The sequence below is a fragment of the Homalodisca vitripennis genome, chromosome 7, assembly GCF_021130785.1.
Source record: "Homalodisca vitripennis isolate AUS2020 chromosome 7, UT_GWSS_2.1, whole genome shotgun sequence".
Classification (NCBI taxonomy): Eukaryota; Metazoa; Arthropoda; class Insecta; order Hemiptera; family Cicadellidae; genus Homalodisca; species Homalodisca vitripennis.
In genome coordinates this window covers 47,326,510-47,341,863 of record NC_060213.1, presented here as the reverse complement: position 1 = coordinate 47,341,863, position 15,354 = coordinate 47,326,510, and the positions used below count along the sequence as shown (strand labels likewise).

The following is a 15,354-nucleotide window of genomic DNA, read 5'->3' as shown; positions in this document are numbered from 1 at the left end:
ATAGCAGCATCGTCTGGAATTATATTAATTCCGAATTAGAAATCCGATACAGATAAGGTTTGCACAAATGTTTTTACTAACAATAATTATTACAGTTTAACTAAAAATTTGTAAAATTGATATTTATGTTTGGTAAAAAAATTCTTTAGTTCTTTCCAAGCCGTTGGCGCTAGCAGAGGGAAGGAAATCAGATTTTTCTGATTTCCTACAGATTCATAAATCTGTTAGGTTACCTGATGTGGACTTTGCAGTAGGACAATTCTTACATTTCCATTCAAATCTTCTCTTCTGACCCATTCTTGTCCAAGTTTGCTCAGAAATTCCAGCACAATCAAAGTTTAATTTACAATCACTTAGCGTACACAATGCATATTCACCCTCATTTCCAGAAACAGGATCTTGACAAATAACACAATTATCACTCATGATTGAGGTTAAGTATGAACAGCAGACGTCTGCACAGCACCAAGTCCACCCAGCCAACTGTGTGTGTGTGTGTGTGTGTGTGTGTGTGTGTGTGTGTGTGTCGCTATATTTTTTGTACTTACCTTTCCGCACACACGAAACACATTTATTTTTCACCTGAAGAAGTGAACGGACATCTGATGACGAAACCTCGTGTTTTTGTTATGTAAAATGTCCGTAATAGTGCCATTCTTAAAAATTAAAGCCAGTTTATCCTGCATGCTTATGTTTTGTATTTATCTGGCATAACTCTGATTAGCCACTGTTAATTTCTTTCAGAGCAACGCTTCATCAATTGTACTGATCTAAACTACACGAGTATTTAGTTTTAAAATATAACAATTATTAGCAGAAGTCATTATTAAAATAGTATAATTGTTTAAATTATCTCCACTTATAATAAACGTCATGCAGTAATTCCTCGTTAACACAATTAATTTAATTTTGCTTTTCAATCGCTATCTTTTTTATTTTGATATCTGTTATCGGGTAGTAATAAAAATGTTGAAAAGTTCAAAGTGGTTTACAACCATCCTACATAATAGAGTTGAATAAGTGAGATAATTTTGGAAGTTACTAAAAATAAAACATTTACGGTCCGTTAAACTAATTAAACTATTCAACTAACTGAATTGGCTCACTCAGCAACACTTAAACTTCAAGTTTTCTTGAGTATAAGTAACACAAGTAGATAAGCACCCTCGGGTAAGCACAAAATCGGAGTATTGTTAAAGTTAGTTAAGCTTGAACAGATTGTCTATCTATGTAGCGATCTCCAAGTTTGGATTTATTATGCTCTTATGTTTCTTTTTTTTGTAATGAAGATTTTTAAACATGTTTCGTGTCAGCTGAAAGTTTAAATATGGCCAACTAAATCCTGGACGCTGCCCTTAAAAGTAAAACTATAAAAATATGTAATTTTATGGAAGTTTTCCGAGTTTTGATTTTAATACAAATGTTACAAAGTTAGTGTATAATAACCTGTTTCCTATTACCGAGAATATTTTATATGCAGTCCACATCTGTATCACATACGGCATTTGCTATATGCTTAGAGATTCAATACTGTGACAATGCAAACCGTTATTAATCTGTACATTATTAACTAAATCTATGTTTATTTTATCTATTGGTGTGTTGAAGAAGATATAGTGATGGGAAAACTCCACATTTTGGTATAATTAAAATATTAATAAATCTAAAGTCATCGATTTAAATGAATGAATGGTTTATTTCTTCTGATGTAATGTGCTTCGGGACAAACACAAAAAAAGTGCATTACACGAGAATTAATTTTATTCAATATGGTTTTACAAATCTAAGAGGAAAATTGTGTTAACAGGGTTCCACAGGCGAAGCCTGTTTAGTGGTTTCATCACATAACACATACAATAATTTAAAAAAGAACCCTTTTAATGGCAGACTTAATGGCCAAATGAAACATTTGTCTCACTTTGTTAAACATAAAAAGTAGAACTTAAGTCTAAGCCACGACAACATCGTTTATACATTAAATTTGTATAGACTTACCGTACATACATCAATATTTGCATATACACGAGTATAAGAGAATTTTTGTTCAATATTTTGAAAACTTATGTTTATAAAAGTATTGTAACATAAACTAAAAATATTACGTATTACTTTCTATTAATAATAAATTATTAAATATAATCTATGCAAATAAACATTAAAAGTAATTCATCCTAATGTAAAATTACAGTAAAGTTATCTCCACCATCTCTGTTCAAATTTGACAAAAATGTTTCAATAATCCTAATTCTTTTATTTTTAAAGTTTGACATAAGTCTGTTTTGAATAATGTAGGTGAATATAACATTTCTTTTTGTTACAAGTTAGATTTAGGAACTCTAAAACTACATATGTCCCTCTCGGTTCACATACGTACATAAAAATAAGTTCTCCACACTTCAAATAAAATGCCTTTAAACACTTTATGAATACATCTTACAGGTAATATCTATAAAGTAACGAAACATGGGTAATAAACTTGTCTTTAACACCAATTCAATATACCACTTTTGAATAATTTTCATATGCTTTATAATAGATTTATAGGTTTCTCTCCAAGAGCAACTGCATATTCAAGCCTAATATTTACTAACGCAAAATAAAGACATCGCATGGTCTGGAGAGGATCCCGTAAATGATATAATAGTCTATTTCCTGTCAAGAGCTTCCTGACCTTAAGAATTTAACACTTCCAATTAATACCGTTGTCTACAATTATACCCAGATATTAAGTTCTCTATTTCCATTTTTTTTTTTTTTTTTTTTTTTTTTTTTTTTTTTTTTTTTTTTTTTTTTAGAGCAGCTTCTGCAAGTGTTCTGCTTGCTTATATTATTTGATTACCAAAGTCAACAAAATGTCAAACTAAAATTAATGCAATTTGTTTTTTGAACATAGAGGATCAATTCGTTAAGTGCTAAACCACCATTTAAAAAATTCCAGAGCAGACAAAAGTTTTATTTCAGATTCATGTAATGAATCACTTATCTAACAACGGATACAGGGACGCGTAGCTGTTACTAATCACGTGGGAACATTGGTAAGAGAACCAAGCCACATTATGTACGCTCCGCTTGAACTCTGACTCATATATATCATATCCATTCTTTTTGAATAATTCCTTTTCGGCGGAGGCCCGTACAAATTTTTTTGAAGGAAGTATTGTGAAGGGAAACTCCAGATTTTAAAATTGAAATTTGAAATGTCTTTATTTTATACCATATTTGAAACTGTTTGTAGTTGTGTAATGAGCAAAACGTATCGCAACCCTGTGTATGTATGTTTTCGGAAAAGGACATAGAGTTCATCGATCATTTCAGGGTGAAGAAATTATTTTAATCAAACAAGAAACACCGAAGATGTAAAATATCAGTTCTCTAGTCGCAAGGGATAAGAAACATAGATATATATATAAAGTCGAATTGTACAAGACATGTCTCAGATTATCCGGAAGTGAGCTCCTCCTTCGTCCGGAAGTGATTTGTTATCTTCGGCCATTCGTCATACTACTTCAGTATTTAGACAGATACGTAAACTGAGACTCGTTTCATTTTCTTTTTGTACAACCACTCATATAGGTGAAACGGTTAGAAGGAATCGAAGCTATCAGTAATGATTATAGCGCTTAATAGTTTTATGAAAGATTTCCTATGTCGTTGCGACACAGAGTCACCTAGACTAAAAAATATAGTATAATCTAGGTGAGAAGGTTTCATTTTCTCATCAGCTACACAACTGAGTGCACTACGATTTTTAGACACGATCTCTAAGTACGATGTAGCAACCGAGTTTGCTACACATACACTATAGTCAAAAGGGTAGATTCAATGTCAGTATTAAGTTTATCTCCAGTTCATTGACAATGAGAATACCTTTCCATCTAGATTACTCCATATTTTAGTCTAGATTTCTATGATGTCGAAATGATGTAAAAGCGATGTAAAAACCCCGACTTGTTTTTAAACTCTTCAGACGAACATGACTCCAGATTCAAGGAGTTACGTCTGTGACAGCGTCAGGTTCCAGACTCTGCGCTAAGAAGAAGGTGAACTGGAGATAAACTTAACATTGTCTATTCAAAGTGAGAACAATTTCTAGTGTTGTAGGTTTTGAGCCAAATATAACAAGCAAGAATAGGTGCGTCAATGGGAATTCCATCAAGTGACCACTTGTAATTCACAGTATCGGAGTATTACTCGTTCAAATGAAGGTGTTCAAGGACAGTTCTAGGGAAGTCTATGACGGTATATCGGGACGAAATGAAAAAGGGATTTTCCCGATGGTCTAATAATCGATAACTGCTTCCATCCCACAAGCCGTTCACCGGAGTATAAACATTTTCATTTCTATAAAAACACGAGTCGTTCCTTGTAAACTTTGGACAGCTACATATACCTAGTGTTCTACATCTTGCTATCAAATTTCAACCAATGAGTGGTATTTCAATATAAGACCAATACTTTTACGTGTTCCTGCTGTAAATTCAGCGCACGTAAACAACAAGCGAAGAGCAATTAGTGTGGAGCAATCTTTAGCCCATAAATATCAGGAATTGTTTTTATGGTAAATAGCCCCCCCCCCCCTCCACCTAACGATTGTTCAAGGTCGAACGGTCAACTACTGCACAATACTACAACAATCTTGATGATAGGCCACGGTTATAATAGTGTACTTTCGTGTTTACAATACCAATAAGCGTCTTCGGCGACAACCCGCTCTTGTGGCGGAGAAAGTAAAACATCTCTCAAGGTAGTACACAAATTCAAGCTCATATCACGTAATGCAAGCTCAGGAATTGAATTTGATAGAGTAATTGTAGAGAATTGCCGTTTGTTTGTATATAAAATACTTTCTTTTTAACCAATAGGGTGTGGTCGGTATATTACCAAAGACATATTTTCTCCTACAGTATATTAGCTATTTTCTCACTCAGATTTTTAATTTCTTCATCGCTAAATGTATACAGGTATACCATGCTCTAGTCTCGTATATTTTTCTTTGCAGGATTAAATTTTTAGGTTAATGAACTGTTCTTGATAATTTTCATTAATCCCCTTCTTGTACTTTAAGATTTGTGACTGTAATTTATTTAGTGCAGTCACTATTCTCCATACTCTAATTGATGCCTATGTGTGAATACATATTTAGAGAAATGTTTCACATTAATTTTTGCTACTTTATATGTACATGATCATAATATCCGCAATCAATGAATTTATAGATTTAATAACGGCTGCGAGTTCTTTTAATGTATTATGTATCTGTAGTATTTTTATAATTTGTATATTATTTTATTTTATCCCAAAAACTAAAAAAAATTTTCCTGTGGTGGGGTATAATACTAAGGGAACGGCGAAAAAATACCGAGAGTGTAACAAATTAATATTATGTATAACGCTTTTTGACAAATCAAGAATAAAATAAATGTTAATCTTCGAAACTTACTGTTTTTAACATATTACTACTGAAATTTTTCAAAATCTTGTCATTTTTTTCAAATCATCCATTGTTAATAAGAAATTGTAAGCAAATTATATTGCATTTTTTGTTTCCTCGTGTTTCTACAATTCAATAATGAATTCGGATAACCGATACTCGCAATCATCCTAAAGGTGTTTTGAAGTTGATTACGATCGAAATCAATGATACCTGGTATTTTATGGTACGTTATAACGGATTCTACGGCATGATGACTTACTTTGTCAATTCCACTGTTAATGCATAGTTCAGACAGTTATTTTCATTCCTTAAATATATTAATATTGAAACATGAATACTGATAAGTTAATTAAGATCAGTGGCGTATGCAAGATTTGAGTTTGGGAGTTGAAGCTGATCAAATCATAATTTAAGGTGCTAAGATCAATCACGTCCTTTCTTAATCATTTAAATTATGGATATTTGAATAATTTTAACGGAACCATAAGTTAATCAAAATATTTATCCCCAGACACAGTATTAAACAAAACCCGTTAATATTTATTTTTTACATTTCCAATTTATCGTGAGATACTACCCACCGAGCAACCTTGTAGGGATTACATCATCATGTTAGTAAACTTCAAATACCAGTACTAAAAAGATCCAATTTTTAGGAGTATATATTTGTCTTATTTATTCAGTATAAAGACGCTTTGTAATTTTAGTTGGTACTTTGATATTATACCGACCACACCCTGACAATAAACGCCGTGTGAAATTTTGGTTGATGTATGTACTGGAGTAGTGTAGAACAATCTTTAGTCGATAAAGATTGGATCGCAAACCCCTCCCCCTCTCCTCAAAGCAATGCTTGGTCAAGGTCGTCAAGCGGTTAATTACTGCATAGTGCTACGGCAGTTTTGACGATACTCGTATAAGCGTATATTTCTCTTATTTGTGCAGTATGAAAACACAAATTTGACAAAAAGTACAAACTACGTTTATGTAATAGTGTACTTTGTTGGATCGTAAATGTCGGAAATCCTATGATCCTTTCAAATTCGCGTGCCAGAATATGCCTACACTTATTTCTCATCTGTTAAATCAGGGCAGTTAGCTGAAGGTTTCAACATTGCTCTTCTGTACTGTATTCGGATCAGTATGTCCTCTTTAATTTAGGGCTTTACTAAAAAGGTACTACATATGAGTATATATAGTATATTTTACAGTTTCAATACACTATTTTGCTATGTATCTACTCTTATCTGATATAAGAAATAATCATTCATATAAATATCTCACAATCAGATCCGAGCTGGAACGAAAATTCCTATCATTAACACATGCAAGGTATACAAGCTTATACAAGCAGGCTATAAATGATGCCAAGTTTTAAATATATCTATAGGTTTATTTGCAAATATTTTTATTATATTCGTAAATATTCTTATAATAACAAGAGAGAAGCTCCTAATTTAATAACAAGGGAGCACTTGTTGCTTAATGCCATATTTAAAGTGTATTAGACATTGACAGATAGAACGACAGACAATAGTACGGCAAAAACATTTTTCATACCCCGACAAACAAAAGTGAAATTTTTATCAGCCTACTGAACGATAGACTTCACCGACGCTCATCCAAATTCCTAAGTTGAGGATGCAGTAAAACAGAACTTATTATTGTATATGTAGAAATGAAGTTTCATGAAAAACTTTCAAGTATGAATGGAGATGATAGCTTTCTCGATATATCTTGTCACATCATACATTCACAACTTTTCTTAACTAAACTGGGTTTTATATCAGTATTTAAATAATTGAAGTCTACACACCAAATCACCATAAAATGGTGGTGGATGAATTGAAATAATTAGGCTACATAAATATTCTTAATGTAACATGACAAAATCTCGAATTATTATATTGAATTTGTTTAGAAATTTATGTATTCTGCTATTCTTGTTGCCGACAAGGTTACCCATAAGATCAATGTATAGATATTCACTAACGCTCAGCCAAATCCCATGGAATAACAAGCACCATAATCGAACTCTGTGTTTATCATAGATAAACGTAGCTTCATTCAATCATGTAAGTCTCTAGGTCAGTTCGTTTTCGTGATATCGTGCGGGCAGACAGAAGGTTTTCGAGTCCCACGAATAATTGGCTAAAACTCAGCTAATTACAATTATTACAAGACTACATTAAGACTGCAAATAATTTGGCTTGCACTTATTATGATGCAATGTACGCCCCCCAGCCATGTCACTCCACTGTTTCTGAACCGATTTTAACTCAGGCTTAGGTAACAGTAACTAATGCAAATTTATAAAATACAAGTTTTAATTTTGGTTTCTTGAGTATCTAAATTTTTGAAATATATATTGCGATTTAATGGATAGAAAACCCTTGCTCATGGATTTCATTATTTTTCTGACAAATTATCCTCTCCCCCCCCCACACAATTTTCTCATGAATACGCCACTGATAAAAATAATTTATGCCTCGTACTGTTATGTTAGAAACTCGTTCATGTGGATATTGCATTGTTTGTTAGTTCCATCATTGTTGTTGACTTTTAGAGCTGAAATGACTTGTGTTGATACATTTTGTCACAATGTTTCGCTATTTCGAGTCACCGTTACAGTTTTCCTCCCTGGTGACCTTGAGACCTTGACCTTGTTCGCACATCTGTGTTGTGCTGGGCTTTCCGGTCGGTAGTCTTCATTTCGCTCTGCATCGCCAGCTTGTCACCAGGTTTTACTCTCCACTTTCTCTTCTTTCTTTTGCTGAAAGCTTTGTTTTAAAACACAAAGTTTAAATTGTGTGCGTCATGAAAATTACATTTTTTTGTGTTCTTGTAGTAATTTACTACTTACATCCTACTGTGTCAGGTAAGTCTATACTTTTACATTCCTTTGCAAAATTGAATTGTTTGCAAGAATATAAAAAATGTTTAGTTTTAATTTCCGTTAGAATGAGACCTTAGAAATGGTTTGCGGTAAGAAAATGTCTTAATAGATCGTTTAACTAACTCAGATAATTAACTGTGTAAATCATGATTGATAGTTTTATAACCTAAAATTAATGTATATACTGTATAAACGTTTGTAGTTTACAGACCCCTTTTTGCCTACTTACAGACTGTTTTATACTGGTAAATGCTGTGAATTTATCTAGATAATGCTCAATATAAATGGATAAATAGTTCCTAACTGTCTACGCGATGCCTAAGAAATCTTAAGTGCAATCTTAACTCTTGTTTCATCATCTTATTTCAATATAAACAATTCCATATTTTAACTGCTTTCTTTCTTTAATTTCTGTCAGACTTGTTCAAAAATTTCCCATTTCAAAGTGATGAATATGTTTCACTTGTTTTTCGATTCATTACTGGTAGTTCCATAGGAACTCTTAACTTTAGTACAATAAATAATTATTTGCGGAAGACTGCTCTAAATAGATAATCAAATCGAAGAGAAATAGGACTCATATATTTAAATCATATTTTTATAATTTGTGAAATTTTGGTTAGCTGTTCCACGTAAAAGTATGGAAATAAAGGTACAATAAAACAACTCCAAATAATGATTATTCATATCTTAATTAGCGTGTTATAATATACAATATTTATATAAAATTATTTGTAGTAATATTTAGTACAATTTCTTCTTAGGGGGCTACAAGAATGCCAGGTTAAAGTTAAATATTAATGCGTATTTTGCGCTGTTTATACTTTTAACTAGTTTTATAGGAACATACATTTACTTTGAAAATAGCAATTTCATTATCCTTGACTTCGGAAAGAAAAAAATATATAATATTTTCTTGGGATTTCTCTAATAAACAACAAGCATGTATTTACCTTGAAATACAATTTAAAAGAGATTTTAACTTCTTCATTCCATTTTTAAACACTTCTTGCGTGTAATTATATATATATATATATATATATATAATTACACGCAATATATATATATATATATATATATATATATATATATATATATTCCTATTAGTATGAAATCATGTAATTCAAGTGACTACTCTAAACTTAACTAATCCCAACCAAAGTTGGCATGACAGTATTATGCTGTTAAGAAATTCCTAACAATCTTCGTTCAATTAAAAGTTTTAGTACGGCGCTCCATAATATTAATATAAAATACATTTCTTGGTTACTTTTATAGTTTGAAGAGTACGATCATCAATTACATGATAGAATGTTGAGCTTACATAGTTGAAATGCTTTACATTTTTAGATTATTTCTGTAGCTTTCTTGTACACTTAAATATTTTATCATATTTTAGGACGATATTATGATAAGATGGTACATTAACATACCAGACATTAAAGAACTGTCATAACAACGACTATGTGTAATTCAACTTTCTACACTAATCTATCTTCAACATGACATTGTTTGATGACAATCGCACATACAATCTACATTTATTTCGAATGAGTCAAAAAGGATATCTAAACTTAATTTTGTATAACTTAAAATAATTCGGACAGTCAACTTTAACACTTTTCAATGTAGAGTATTGGTCCTGGGCAGACTTATCTGTTCACAATTTTTCTCGCCTAACCAGAAATCCTGTCTGAATTATATAGGATCAATTTTTGAAGGATGTTCTTAGGACATGTAGGGTAGAAACATAATCAAACTACAATAATCTAGTAGACGGAGTTCAAACACAACTAAAAACTTACAAAGAACACAGAAACAGTTACAATCTAACAGAGACACAACTGAAACTTTAGTTAAACAACCATGCCATCATAGAGAAAAGAAATGTTTACATTCCCCGGCAGTCAAAATCAAAATTGTGTCAGCTTAATGAATGATAGGCTTTAAATGACGCACAGCCAAATTTAAATGGGTTGATATTAGAAACTCTTCGTCTATCTATAAACTTCGTTTCTTGTAAAATTTAAAGTATACAGATAGTATGTCTCAAGATTCATTCACATTTAGATTCACTCACATTTCATTGAGTTATGTTTCAGAGCTGTGCTTAAAAAATAAATGTTTCGATGAGGTAGGAAGGGCGCTGCAACTCAAGAATGTACTAAAATTAAATATTGTTACCAAATTTATAAATTTACTTTCCACATAAATTTTTTCCTTTTTATTGCATGAATCAGCCATGTGTGTTAAATATGTTAAAATTCATAAATGAGGTCTACTCAGCTTATTTACAAATTTATTAATAATACTACTCTTATTTTCTCGTTGCCCCCGTGGTTATAACACCAATGTAAAAATACTAATTAAGGCCGGCCAAATTCAACGGAGTGTCATGCATTATACAATAAAAATAGACCTATATGTTAACCAGGGACCCTAATAATAACCATTTCAGTACAATCGGTCTAGTACTTTTTTATTTGATTGAATAAAACCTATACGAGCACACAGACAGACACCACTAGTTTTTATATAATAGTATACAATTTAAAAAGCCTATTATATGTAATCAACTGTTCTCCTAAATATTTTCAATTAATCACAATCACATTTTTCATTAATTTAACCACTATTTTAATCTGTTTACATTTATAGCCATGAAAGCATAAAGTAAACTTGATAGAAACAAAACTTCTTATTTCAACCTTTTCTGCTACCACTTTTGAACAAACATTAAGAAATTATTCAGGAAAAAAGATTAAGTTTTATTGTGCTTTAAACTTAGATTTCAGCAAATACCAAGAACGCAGTGCTTAGTCAGTACCGTAATGCAGATATCAAAGAAGTTTACTACCTAACTTTGACTATAATAGCTATATACAGACTGGTATAAGTCCAAATTAGTTGTCTTTTGACAGAAGTAGGCAGAAGTCTGAGAACATATTTGTCTGTGTGTGTGAAATATTCTTCTTGATTGGAAAAACAAGGAATACTCAACTATGGATACTGAGACCGGAGTAAATTTACAATGGCCATAAATGTACACTGTTTATATATTTTCTTGATCGTCAACACAAGGCAAACACAACACTGGTATGGTAAATAGAATTCCCTCGAACTAGAAGTGCTCATACACGTACACTGCCTACGGAAAATTGCGTGTGAAGGCGTGATTAACTGCTGGTTTTCTTATATAAAATTCAGTTGAATTGTAAAAAAAGGGAACACACTAGCCATGTACAACCGGAAACACTATCAGTCGATCATTAGGATTCTAAATGGGCGTACGGGAGTGTGGGGGTGAGTCGGCGAGGGTCTGTGATCTTACAGGCGTCAAGGTTCTCTGACAATAGTATTTAACTAGATAAAACCTATACGACGGAGTATCGAAAGGTCTAACAGAGCTTAACGACACAGTTATCGAGCAGATGGACGGATTGTCCGTGACGTTTTAAATCCCAAAATCATTAAAGTTCTCATGAGAAACCTATAGCTGTACCAAGTTTCAAGTCTCTATGCTGTGTCTATTACGAGTTGCCACACAGACTAAATGCTTTTTTAACCCCAAAATCTATAGCCTTCTTCCTTGCCCCAAGTGGAATCTATGCACTGAGTTTCCAATCTCTATAACCATTCTATCCATAGTTATATCACAGTCGAACATACAGCGACCAATAGCGCAGTATAGGGGGTACAACAGTTATCGTAAGATAACCACATCAAGCAACGTCGAGCGAGGCCGCTGCTTGGATGGGTGACCGCTGAGCGATCCTGTCTTTGCACAGGATGGCACAGCCCGCCTGCCCGGCCATTGGCGGTGGCTCGGCAGTCACCTTATGGCTGTTTGTCCCCAGGTTCAGAGTTAAAAAGGGCTTCTCAGCCATAACTTTATCTGGTAAAATAAGACATCTTTACTTTGCTTTGCACCGACACTATTTTAAGAATTCTCTGACGAGTTCAGTAATCATTATGAACCCACTACCTTTGTGTTTAGTTCCTCCTCCATGTGTGGAAGACGGCCAAGAATACCCTCCAGAGGCGCAGTGGACGGTGGTGGTCAATGGAGAATGTGAGGGAAGGAGCTGCTCACGAACTGGTGAACTGTCCATGTCAGGGTAAGCGGTATATAGATAATAGATAAACCTAAACATACAATTTAGAGATGTAGCCTCAAAAAGGGTTTGATGAAGTTATATACAATAATAAACCTTTTTAAACACTTTTGATATATATTTTTTTATTTCGTACTATGTACATTTCAAATTCTAAGAATTCATCATCAGGTACATTTTTAGGTTAAGGTAAGTAATTGAACATACAAGTTTTATCACTAAATCTTTATTGTAATTTTCAGCTAAATAATTTCAAGCGACAGAGAGTTTTAGCTCAATTTGAGTTAAATTGATTGTAATTGCATGTGTTTGAACATTCACTTTTCATACTGTCAAGATCACTTAACTAATATGGATTTTTTTAAACTTTTTTTGTGACAAATCATTAATCAGCACACCATCAAATTACAAATTTTAAAAGTTTTGGTCCCTAGTTAAATCATCTTTTTGCATAACAGATCATTAATCAGCATACCATCCAATAATAAACTTAAGTAAGTGAGGCTCCATGTCAAATCATGGTTTTGCATAGCAGATCATTAATCAGCATTTATAAAATTACAATCTCAGTAAGTGTTGCTTCTGGATAAATCATTGATGTCAATTTTGCACTGTTGTTCATATTCCTCTAAATAAAGGACTTTAACACTAGGCTTACAATTGAAATTTTTTACTCCCTGATTGAACCCGTTCCTTCATTGTAGTCAAAACAATTGAAATATATCAATGAAATATTTTTTACACTGATAAATACATAGCTGTAAAGTTGCATTATGTAATTCTAAATATTTGGTAATTATTAAATGATTCTTGGCCAATAAAAACGTTCTTCAAAAGATCTGTTTCATAATTTGGTATTTTCTGTAATAATTTAAACTCGTATATGACTAGGTAAAAATTATTTGATTGTAGTCAGAATGTATTATTTTAACATTAAAATAATACTATGTTATAAAAAGAGGGTAGTAAAAGAGTTATAGTAAGTAGATCGGATTCTCAGTTTTCTTAAAAAATGTAAACCCCAAAATAAACCCTAGCTTCATAAACGAATCAATACTCAGGTAAACTATCCAGCTGAATAACTATTAAAACTAATGCACTTTAAAACATTAGTCCAATTAATTTAAATTTAAAACAGCTACTCGAACTCTAAATCTTTGTAATGCCGTTACCCAGAACTTTTATATTTCTTCATTTCCTCTTCTCCTCCTTCTTTTTTCATCATTCCCTGACTATTTCCCTCTCTTTTCCTCTCTTCTCGTTTCTCATCTTTCCATCACTTCCAAACTATGTTTTTTTCTTCTCCCCCTCTTTCTCTCGTGTCTCCAACTACAGTTCTATCACTTCGTGTACAGGTGTCCCAAAATACAAGCTCCGAGAGGGCTGCTACGTGACTCGAGGAGATCTGACCAAGAGCTACCCCGACTGCTGCCCCAAGCCGGTCTGTCCGCCGCCGCCATAGACGGAGCTGGACACAGAGCCCGGAGTAAAAGCAATTAGCGAATAACATATTATGAGCGTTTCCAGTTATTGTCAACCCGCCCTCTATGTGTCTAGAAGTTTATGAACTCGTGTACAGGTTATTTTACAGTGTTTTGTATGCTGATGATTTGAAACTGTATGGAAAAATTCGAGACAATAACTACGTTTCTGAACTGCAATCAACGCTAAATCTACTTAGCCTTTGGTGCTTAAACAACAACTTGTTTTTAAAATGTAAAGAAATGTTTTTCGATTACTTATTCTAGGAAAAACATTTTTAACTCTACCAGAATACTCTATTAATGTAACTCTCTAGCTCTCTGCACCTAGCTACAATTAGTAACTCATGTTAAAGATCTTTGACTCGACTTTTACGTTTGACAATCACCTTAATTTTATCATAAATGGATGCCATGGGATGTTGGGCTTTGTAATTTATTAGAAACACAAAAAGTTTTTCCATTCAATTATTTCTATCATTAAAATATATATAATGCATTCGTAAGAAGTAGGCTGGAATATTGTGCAATAATTTTTGTAATAGCATTGCTTCTCTGGAGCTAATTCAAAACAAGTTTTTAAAGGTATTTTATATCTTAAAAAAGATTTAATGTTTCCATGTCAGCGAAACCTGTCAACAGCTGTCTTAAGAAGTATTTTTTTTCTTCTGAAACTTTGTTAACAAGACGAGACGGATCTATTATTTTATACATTTATGAAATTTTACAAAACTTATTTTGTAGCTCTTTTTTGATGGAAAGGTTTTTCTGCACGTTCCAAGAAGTAATCTGAGACCCTCCTTGGGTTTTTTACACCACACGTTTTCATACATTGCAGTTTTATAACTTTTCATTTTTTAGAGGTATTAGGTTGTTAAACATGTATAAAAATGAATTGGATATATTTAATAATAATTTTTAATTCATTTTGTTTATTAAGACGTTTCGCTAAATGTCTTCTTCATTTCCACTTCTTCTCATCCCTCAGCTCAATCACATTTCCCCCACCGCTCTCACATTTCTTCCACTCCGTCCCCAGCCCGCCTTTCATTACTCAAATCTCTTTTAACGGAAACACCAGCACAGTTTACTACTACAATTTTGGCTAAACATAGTTTTACTTTTAAAGCATTATGTCTCATCATAACTTATAACTTTTGGGAAAGTTACAAAATAAAATTCATTATTTGTTGCAGAATAAAAATGTGTTTTTTTCTACAAGAACATAAAGAATATAAACAGGATTAGCACAAGAGTCAATTGTTTATGTAAAACACGTTTAATGCAATAATTTTTTTTCGGTCTATCTGGTTTTTCAACAGAATCTTTTATTATTTTTTTTTTTTTTTATAAAAGAACCCTGTGATTCATTGTGTGTTTTCATCAAAGCCGAGAGCATCTTACTTTCAAATTTATTGTGTTTTTTTA

At 32.5% G+C, this 15,354-nt stretch overlaps 1 protein-coding gene across 1 annotated transcript; it reads left to right on the top strand.

The window, feature by feature from the left end:
- Window positions 1-8,040: 8,040 nt before the first annotated feature.
- LOC124366525 lies at window positions 8,041-14,370 on the top strand. Its single transcript, XM_046823114.1, has 3 exons — window positions 8,041-8,312; window positions 12,328-12,448; window positions 13,801-14,370. The coding sequence occupies exons 1-3, from the start codon at window positions 8,252-8,254 to the stop codon at window positions 13,943-13,945; spliced, it is 327 nt and encodes a 108-aa protein (XP_046679070.1). The 5' UTR covers window positions 8,041-8,251; the 3' UTR covers window positions 13,946-14,370.
- The last annotated feature ends 984 nt before the right edge of the window (window positions 14,371-15,354 follow it).

What these genes read in the sequence shown, in the direction of transcription:
- LOC124366525 (XM_046823114.1), top strand. Translation starts at nt 8,252, where the DNA reads ATGAAAATTACATTTTTTTGTGTTCTTGTAGTAATTTACTACTTACAT. An exon ending in CTTACATCCTACTGTGTCAG is followed by an intron (nt 8,313 to 12,327) that starts GTAAGTCTATAC and finishes CTTTGTGTTTAG; the next exon opens with TTCCTCCTCCATGTGTGGAA. An exon ending in GGTGAACTGTCCATGTCAGG is followed by an intron (nt 12,449 to 13,800) that starts GTAAGCGGTATA and finishes CTTCGTGTACAG; the next exon opens with GTGTCCCAAAATACAAGCTC.